This window comes from Coccinella septempunctata, chromosome X (genome assembly GCF_907165205.1).
Source record: "Coccinella septempunctata chromosome X, icCocSept1.1, whole genome shotgun sequence".
Classification (NCBI taxonomy): domain Eukaryota; kingdom Metazoa; phylum Arthropoda; class Insecta; order Coleoptera; family Coccinellidae; genus Coccinella; species Coccinella septempunctata.
Genome location: NC_058198.1, coordinates 14,751,208 through 14,761,781, shown reverse-complemented (window position 1 = coordinate 14,761,781; position 10,574 = coordinate 14,751,208). Strand labels below are relative to the sequence as shown.

The 10,574-nt window shown below is 36.8% G+C and overlaps 1 protein-coding gene across 1 annotated transcript; it reads left to right on the top strand.

Annotated features, from left to right (window-relative positions):
* Positions 1-5,576: 5,576 nt before the first annotated feature.
* On the top strand, positions 5,577-8,894 carry LOC123322268. Its single transcript, XM_044910211.1, has one exon. The coding sequence runs from the start codon at positions 5,577-5,579 to the stop codon at positions 8,892-8,894; it is 3,318 nt and encodes a 1,105-aa protein (XP_044766146.1).
* Positions 8,895-10,574: the final 1,680 nt, after the last annotated feature.

Below are 10,574 nucleotides of genomic sequence, written 5' to 3'. Positions count from 1 at the left end.
CAGGGGTAGTTCCTATGAATTTTTTTCGAAATGGACCTCCCATCCAAGATACAGCCTTTGGAAGGCGATGACGAGTTTATAGTTTTCGATTTTTTTACGAGTTCTAAAAAACACTGAGTCATAAAACTATACATATAATATGAAGCACTAAGTATATATTAATACTCACACAATTTTTTAGATCTCATAACTTCATTATTAAGGGTTGAACATAACAACCCTTTATGATTTTCCTTCAAAAATTGTTTTCGTGGGATAGATATTCAAAAAACAAAAGTCTGTTATGGATTCCTCTTCGATTCGGGAGAAAAAATCGCCTGCAAAGTTTCGATACAGTCGATACTTTCTCGGAAGAAATATAAACTTACAATCAGTTCTGATTACTGTTCATTCCATTTCATCGTAAAAGTGTTCCATAGAATGAATATTCTGAGATATTGTATGTCTATGACGGGAGATAAAGATGTTCTATGACTCTTTCTTAAGGTTCAATTACCAATTTCCGGAAGAAAATTATTTCCCTAATGTTTTAATTCAACGAATTGAAATTTCTTTCGATTAATGAGCATAATTGACAACAGTACTTTTCATTTTATTTCAGATACAATAATGCAAAACTATAATAAATGTTCAAAATGACTACCTCTCGCTAAAATATATGCATCAACTGTCTGTCTCGTAGACCTTCGTATTCTTTCGAATATCCCGGTAGTATTTCTTATGGTTTCACACGATGATACTATTCGATCTCTGGAGTATTAAACGCATGATCTTCAGTGAACTGAGCATCATCATCACTGCAGATTCTCATATACAAATAAGGTTTGTGATTGGCCATACAATTTGAAAAATTCAAGGTTGAATATTATCTCCAAGTTTCAAACATTCTACATACTGCATGTGGAGAGGAAACTCTTGTATACTGCGCTTTGCAATTGAATACTGTTGAAAAATTAATTTTCGACTGTCAAGGTTGAAATCTAATTGATTTTATTGGTTTATACAGCGTGTCCACTTTTAAAAGGGCCAAACTTCATGATGAGATCATACAAGTGATTTGTAACGAAAAATGTCATATAACACATCATTGAAATGTTATCGGTTATTCTTTAATATAACATTTTTTGATTTCACGAAATATTCCATGTTTTTCTAATGGTATCAATCACACTACAGTTATCTCGTAGCCTAATTAAATTTGACCACATATCTGGAAACAGCAATAAATCTGCTACATGATGAGAATTCGTGTGTACGAAAAAATTTCTTATTGCGGGCTTGGTAAGGGGATGGGATGAATATCACGATTCTGAAGTGAACAAAATTAAGCCTATTTTTCCAATGGTTTTATCAATGAAAAATTATTAATTATGGATATGTTTTCTTTTCAACAAAAAATACCCCATTTAGATTGCTTCCGAATGACATATAAGCCTCTATTCTTGCTGCTAGTCTTCTTCCATTATATTTATTTATTACATAATTGTTTTTAGTAAAGGACAAGCCTATAAACTCGAAGGTTATAGATTGCATACATGCATACATAAACTGTGTGGATAAACGAAAATGAAAGGAAAAATACAAAACTGAAATATCATATACAAAAAAGAAAAAAAAATAGATATAACACCACAGTTCCTCACAGAGAGGACTTCTACCTGTCATAGCTGTTTTTGAAACCGTTTACCGAGGTCGATCGCACTACGCATTCAGGGAGAGGGTTCCAGTTGTGAAATATACGGTTAAGGAGAAAGTTTTAACATATGAATGGCTAACAAGATAACAACGAAAAACTCGACACATTCCAAACCTTAATTTGATTTGTTTTGAAGCTCCTTATGATTGAATATTAAAATAATTCACATGGAAATCATAAATTTATCTACAAAATCAAATAACCCAAATGAAAAAACTAAATTTTAATGATATAGATTTTATGGAAACATGTAAAGAAAACAAATTACTACTAGTACTTATACTCGTAATAATTGCTCGAAATGCCCAACGCCTTGTTCAATACATTTTATACATCGTTTTTGTAGTGAATCTGCAACCCTGCGAAGTTTCTGACGCATTTCAGCATAACACAATGTTATTCTTTCGATCAGGACCTCTCGAATCTGAACGCTAATTTAATAAACTTTTTCTTTCAAGGTGTTCCAGACATGAAAATCCAAAGGCGTAAGGTCGGAGCCTCTTTGTGGCCATCTTACGTTGACCCTCAACTCATGTTGAAAATGAGAAACCATGGTCGCATGGGAGTTTTCTCTTTTCCATACATGGGTTGAGGGTCAACGTGTGGTTGGCAGTCATGAGAGGTGGACTTTTCGGACGAGTAATATTTCCCGATCCGATTGATCCAAAGCATCTTGACAGACATATTGGAGAAAATGTCTGGTTTCAAATGAGTGGCTGCCAGCTCATAATAGCCGGAATGTACGGGACTAAATAAATCAATATTTTGGGGTGCAATGGATTGGAAGGTACAGTCCGGTAAGATGCCCAACAAGAAGCCCCGACCTTACGCTTTTGGATTTTTATGTCTGGAACACCTTGAAAGAAAAAGTTGTCACAATATTTTGAATAGAATCTGAGTGGTGTTATTGAATTCTTTTCGTATACAAACTAGATTATCACACGTCCGCAAAACTATAAACGTCCGATGAAGTCAGGATCTTCGTCAAAAAAAAAATTAATTTTAACTTTACCCTACTCTACCCTCTGCCGTCAATAGTCAAACGTTCCTCGCAGATTCCTTTTAAATCGTCCCAGTCGCTGAAGGTATTTAATTTTAGTTTATCGCAACAGTTGCGAAATAATTCACTAGTTACTAGAAGCAAAAATTTCAAGACATAGATGAGTTCTAGAAAATGTCAATTTAAATGTCAAAATTTGAAAAATCACTATGGTCTTTTCCAGAATTATTAACATCCCAGTAGGTTTTTAAAGTCCAGAGGTTCATAACAGCGTTTCTGGTGTTGGAACCTGAAGATGTGATGCGATTAATCATCCCGAAACCGGTAGTTCTTGTAAAATAAATTGGTGAAAGACAGTTTTTAGGTGTTTTGATTTATTTTGGTATATTATATCATCTGTTCATTTCAGCTCAAGCTAATTCAAATATCTATATTAAACTTATATTAGGTATCACATCACTCTGTAAATTAACTTGTACCTATAAGCGAAAACCAATCGTGTAACTGAAAGTCCTCTGAATTGATAATGATTTTTATGTGTATTTTTATAAATGATTATATTGAAAGTTTGACTTAGGAATACCCTTCCACCTCCTGAACTGAAAATTTCCAATAGTTAGTTCAGGATACTCGAGTAATTTCCAATATTTCATCTCTATGATTCAAACAAAAATGAAGTTGCTGAAGAATACTTGTACCAGAGATAGAGTAGAATCTGATGTGTATGAATTGACTGAAAAAAAATGATGACATATGTATAAAATTTTATTCTTGCTGCATTTCTTCTGCCATAATATCATGGCTAACAAGATAACAACGAAAAATTCCCAAACAAATTTGATCTATTTTGAAGCTCTTCATGATTGAATATTATAGTAATTCTCATGGAAATCGTGAATTTATCTGCGGAATCAAATAATCAAAATAACTCAAATGAATAAACTAAAGTCTAATGATATAGATTTTAAGAAAATATGTGAAGAAGAAAACTACTACCTAAAATTATTGCTCGAAATGTCCACCGCCTTGTTCAATACATTTTACACATCGTTATCGTACGTACACGTTTTATATTATGAAAATGAAGTTTTTCAAGAATATAAGGACTTCATACTGAAAAAACCTTTTTATCACTGTGGTAGGAGTAAAAAATCTCCATTGCTTTTGTATATTGATCTTCTGAAAAATTTCTGGAAAAGAGCTCCTGTCCAGTCAACCAAATATAACTTCAATGATGTTCAGGAAATTCGTAAATTCGTAAACACGACAGAGGGTCAAGTAGGGTGTGGTGAAAATACAATTTTTGTGCATAGGATCCCAAACGTGCCGAAGCTCCTGAAATTAGGTCGACTCACTTAATCGGGCTTGTATAAGTTTCCATACGTGTGCTATTATAGTTCGTATACGCAAAGAATACAATAACACCACTTCAATTCAAAATATTGTCATTGAATATTTCTCATGACGACTGTTCATCATACCGGGATCGTATAAGTTTTCTTATAGTACATTTGAGGTGTATAAATCGAAAAGATGACAAAATAAATTCTCAAGCTCTTCAACTGCAGCGTTGCCAAATTTTCGGACTAGATGCGTCGGTCAACTATGCGGATTATATACATCAAGTTCATGTCGCTCGAAGCGCCCTCGCACTGGCCAAACCCTGAAGTTTTCTGTATATAATAACGAGTATAACCGACTTTTCAGACCCACCTGAAAATTCACCCCCAGCATCCCCTAACCCCCCTTATAACGATTCTATGGTCGAACGTTACCAGACCCAGAGCCGGGTCTGACAACGTCACTTTTGGACTGAAAAGTCGGTCGAGTATACCGTTTTGGGTCTGTATATGCGGTCGAACAAATCTATATATATATATATATATAGTTTATGTACTATCAGAGTCTATACTATAAATAATACGAGTAATTTTAAGGGTTTAACGACTCTTTTGTGGAATGGAAATACTCTTTTTTCTCAACCAAGCTCTCGCAATTATTTTATTGCTTCTTCAGGGTTTCTACAATATAAAATACAAAGATCAATTTAATATAAAAACATTTCTTTTTTAAAATTACCGAAAGTGAGGTTAAACGTTTCACTGACTTCAACAACGCATAACATACTTCGACTACAAGTAGTACAGACAGAACTTATTTTTCGTTTTTTCGTCATGTATATCTATTTTTTATTCAGTCAATTTCAATTTATTTGTCCAAATTTCTTTTATAACTCTCACTCTATTACGTCGCATTTAACATTTGTAAATTTCAATGTCATGATCACAGAATACACAAACCACAATTTCTTGTCAAACAGTTCTTCTTCATCATCCAACGTCTGCTTCCCGGCTCCTGTTCAGTCTCATTTCCAGTAAATAGCTGTACATATTGCTCAAATTATTAGTGTCACTTTTTTTATTCATTGTATTTCCATTTTTTTTCTTATTTTTATCATCTCATGTATTAGTCGTTTTTGATAATTATTTTCCGTTTTCAAAATTTTTACATTTTCGATATCTGCTTTGTGATTTAGAATTTGGGCATGTATTGCCAGAGCGTTGTTGAAGTCAGTGAAACGTTTAACCTCACTTTCGGTAATTTTAAAAAAGAAATGTTTTTATATTAAATTGATCTTTGTATTTTATATTGTAGAAACCCTGAAGAAGCAATAAAATAATTGCGAAAGCTTGGTTGAGAAAAAAGAGTATTTCCATTCCACAAAAGAGTCGTTAAACCCTTAAAATTACTCGTATTATATATATATATATATATATATATATAATACGAGTAATTTTAAGGGTTTAACGACTCTTTTGTGGAATGGAAATACTCTTTTTTCTCAACCAAACTCGGGGAAGGCAGCGCTGGACCAGGGAAATGAACCTGAGTCTTATCAGTGCTTACTTCAAAGTGACGGAGGGAGAGAGAAAGAAAGTGAAATATGCAGCAAAACTTGCAGAAGAATGGAATGAGCTGTATCCCGATAAACCGTTCACCGGAAAACACCTGCTGGCTCAAATAAAAAACATAAAAACTAGAAAACTTTTAGCTCCTGACGAATTAGATAAGCTGAAATCCGAGGCACTAGTCCAGTCTCCAACATCCAGACTCATAAATATCAGGAGGAGTATTCAAGGTTCGGCGAGCACCCCACGGCTAAGCATAAGATCGCTGGCGAGGGAAGATGAACATCAAGAACCAGTGACACCGCTTGATGAGTCAACTCGTGAGATACTCAATTTATTTGAGGAAATAAGCATGAAATGGACTGGCATACCGATTGATAAAAGACCAAGAATAGAGCGCATCAAACTGAACCCGGAAACGAAGAGAACTATGGAAGCGGTTGACAGAGCCCTAGAGGAGACGATTGCTAAATCGGGAGAACTGGAAGAACTCTGTCACAAGGTTTACTGTGCAGCAACTGTGGCAAATCTCATTTTACAAACACCTACAAGACAACAGACCCACAGAGGCCCGTACCAGAAACCACCATGGGAAAAAAGGATGGAAACAAGAATTGCAACCCTAAGAAAGGAGATAGGGATCATACATGTAGCGCTGAACCAGCAGATGAGCAAGAAAGTTCGGAAAAAGCTTAAGAAATATTTGCAAAGAATCAACCTCAAGGAAAGTGACCACCATTACAAACTTAAACTGCAAACACACGTTGAGAAACTGAAACAAAAATTAGCAGCCTTGGGAAATCGTCTCAGAAGATACCACAAAAGAACTCTGAGGTATCAACAGAACAACCTCTTTGCGAACAACCAAAAAATGTTCTTCAGGAAGCTAGACGAACGATCAAGTATAGAAAAGAGCGCTCCCCCAAACCAAGAAGAAATGAGACAATATTGGTCATCTATTTGGTCTCATACAGTGTCACACAATACACAGGCGAATTGGATTGCAACTGAAAGGCATATACACCAGAACCTACAAGAAATGTCAGCTGTAGCGTTCATTGAAGAGGACATAACAAATAGCGTAAGAAGGATGAAAAACTGGGCCTCGCCAGGCATTGATGGCATTCACAATTACTGGTGGAAGTCGCTGACCTCTACACACAAGATTATGGCCACTCTAATGCAGAAGGCACTCGTGAATCCCAACACAATACCCAAATATTTCACAAAGGGCATTACCATAATGCTACCCAAGAAGGGAGATCTCTCGAAACCGGAAAACTATAGGCCAATAACATGCCTGCCGTCAGCATACAAAATTATTACGTCCAGACTTGCACACAAAATCAACACCCACCTCAACATCAATAAGATCATGGCATGGGAGCAGAACGGCTGCAAAAGCAAAAGCCGCGGGTGTAAGGAACTCTTGGTGATTGACAATGCAGTAACTAAACAAGCAAAAAAAAGGCAAAAAAACCTAGCCATGGCATGGATCGATTACCAGAAGGCCTACGATTCAGTACCACACTCATGGTTGCTGGAAATTCTTGAAATTTACAAGGTGGAACCACGTGTAATCGAAATGTTGAGGGTTTTGATGACTACATGGCGAACAACACTTACTCTGGGGGAAACATCGACTCCGTATGAAACGGCTGAAATCGAGATCAGAAGAGGCATCTTTCAGGGCGACAGCCTGAGCCCGTCATGGTTCTGCTTAGCTCTTAACATCCTCAGCAGCATGCTAAACAGGTCAACGTATGGTTACTCGATCACAGATCGAGCAAGGCTTTCTCATCTTTTCTATATGGATGACCTGAAGCTGTATGCGAGGGGAAGGGCACAACTGGAGGGACTCTTGGAATTGGTAAGGACATTCAGCGAAGACATCCGGATGAAGTTCGGCTTAGAAAAGTGTGCATCACTAATTATAAGAAGAGGAAAGATGGTGGAGGAGGAGAATATAAGGATGAGAAGTGGTGAAGAAATAAAAAGCCTAAATACAGAAGACAGATATAAATATTTAGGAATACAACAAACATTCGAAATAAAACAATCAGAAAACAAAGAACATGCTAAAATTGAATTAATGAGAAGAACAAAACTTATCCTCAAAACACAGCTCTCATCAAAAAACAAAATAATGGCGATCAACATCTGGGCCATTCCTTCGTTCACCTATACTGCTGGGGTGCTCTCATGGTCGAAGACAGACCTGCAACAAATAGATAGAAAAATCAGAACTACCTTCACACAATTCGGCCTTCTTCATCCTAACTCGGCCATAGAAAGAGTGTACTTGCCTCGTAAAGAGGGGGGTCGTGGCTTGAGCTCCGTTGAGAATGCATGCTGGAAAGAAGGAAGAAATATTAGAAAGAGCTTCAATAAAACATACTTACCAGTTCACCAATGGATAGCATACCAGGAAGGGATCCCACCTGTGGAGGAAGCGATCAGTGGAAACAGACCTGAAAAAGAAAATGTGCTAGATGAGCTCAGGCAGAGATGGCAGGCAAAACAACTACATGGGAGGTTCTATACAAGCTTACACCAAGATGATGTGGATATACCAGCGTCGAATACCTACCTCACACAGGGATACTTGTTTCCACAAACAGAAGGAACTATTTTTGCCATCCAGGACCAGGTGGTTCCCACACGCAACTACACCCACCACATCATGAAAAAGCAACTCGAGACAACCAAATGCCGACTTTGCAATGCCGCAGAGGAAACAGTGCAGCATCTGTCAGCGGGATGCTCCACTATCGCAGGAACCCAATACCTTTCCCGCCACGACAATATGGGGAAGGTGGTGCACCAACTGCTTTGCCTTAATAAACAGCTGATCCAACATTTCACCCCGCACCATTTGTATACGCCGGTGCCTGTACTAGAGGATGATAACACCAAGGTGTATTGGGATCTCACTGTAATCACTGATGTGGGGGTTGAACATAATAGGCCGGATATGGTGGTCTGGAATAAGAATGAGAAGACTGCCACCATAATCGACTTTGCAGTTCCCCAAGATTACAATATGATGAAGACCTATGGGGAAAAAATTAGCAAATATGCTCCACTAGCCTGGCAGATGAAAGATCTATGGAAGCTAAAAAAGGTTGATATTGTGCCACTAATCATGAGCGTGAACGGTCTAGTGCTGAAGAAAACTATTACGCATTTGGAGGAACTACAGCTACCTCACAGCGCTATAACATGGATGCAGAAGGCGGTTATACTTGGGACCGTCGGCATAATTAGGCGAGTCGTCTCTCCACACTGAAAACGAAGTCTCTCTTGGTGATTAGACCCGGGAGGCATCGGATTTACCACAGTCATGTGTGAAATTTAAAAAAAAAAAAAAAAAAAAATAAAAAAAAAAAAATAAAAAAAAAAAATAAAAAAAAAAATATATATATATATATATATATATATATATATATATATATATATATATATAATTCAATAGGGTTCAGTTCACAGTGGTAGGGCGGTAATCTAAGTACAGTAATATTTTGGGCCTTTGCGGTTTCATCCACGATGTATTTTTCTTTGTTCTGCCTGACTATCTTCAACAATTGCGCTTTTATGAGGTCAGGGGTGAAATCAATATTTTTCTCCCTCAACCATTGTTGGATATCACTCTTTCGGAATTGTGAATTAGGAATTTTCCTTGAATGGTAAGGAGCATTATCTAAAACTACTATAGAATTTTTCTCCAATTTAGGAAGTATACCCTCGAACCACTTTTCGAAGGACTGACCATCCATTTCTTCATGGTAGTCACCAGTTTTTTTGGATTGGAAAGTCCAGAATCCTCCAGTTAAAAAACCAGTGTCACTGCCAATATGACACACTATAATTCTTTGCCCTTTGCCTGGAAAAATATATTCACTTCATTTGAAAAAGAATATTGAAATTGTTTTCCACCAAAAAGGTACTTACATCAAGTTTCACAGAACTTTGATTGCTCGATCAACGATTTGGCATTCGATTTCCCGAAGGAAATCATTGAAACTTTCATATTTCCGAATATATTGGAGGAGTAGCAGTTGAGAATCATTAAATGGGCGTGTATAGATAAATTTATTTGGTGCAAGAATGATATTCAGAATGCTTATGATCAACTTATCGACTGAAAACTAATTGACGTTCATCCGTTAATCGATCGTTGATTCTCTGATCAAGCTTTATGAAACCGAGGGTTAAACGAGGGTTAAACTCAAAATTCAAGACCTCACCAGACGGATTTTTCAATCCAGTAGATAGTCTAGCAAGTAACGCTTGCCGAGAAGATGTAACTGTTTCATCGGTCCACACTTTGGATTTAGTATGACCGGCATTTACCCAAGTTTCATCCAAGTAGTAAATCTTCCTGTTTTCATCACGGAAGGCCCTAATTTTCGTGAGATTGTTTCTTCTCCAACATTTAATGTCGTCACGGTCCATTAAAAAACTGTTGCGTTGGCGACGTCTATATTTGAAATTAAGTTTCTTCAATATAATAGAGAAGGTACTCTTCTTAAAATTTTGCAAGTTCGAGTCTTCATTAACTATTTTTAATACTTTCTCTATAGTCGGGTGTTCGTATATAGAAAAACTCGTGAACTTTTCGCCGTATTACATTTTTATCGAAATCTGATAAGGACTCCCATTTGGTGGTCCGATTCACAGAACACACCCATCTTGACTTACTTTATGGTCCGATTTTGATTTGTTGCCGGCTGTGATAGAACACCGGATTTTATGTATTCGGAAATAATTCTCCTAACACTTCGAGATCCAATGCCAAGTCTCTCAGCAACTCGGAGTTCTACGTCCTTTAAACACATTCCTGCATTTTGAATAATCTCAATTTTATAAGTATTCAAAATCATTTCTTTTATCTCGGCACTGAAGTGTCGTTTCAGACATCTCTTTTTTGGAGGACTTAAGTCAACACGCGATTCCTCAGCAGTATCAG

What these genes read in the sequence shown, in the direction of transcription:
- LOC123322268 (XM_044910211.1), top strand. Translation starts at nt 5,577, where the DNA reads ATGAACCTGAGTCTTATCAGTGCTTACTTCAAAGTGACGGAGGGAGAG.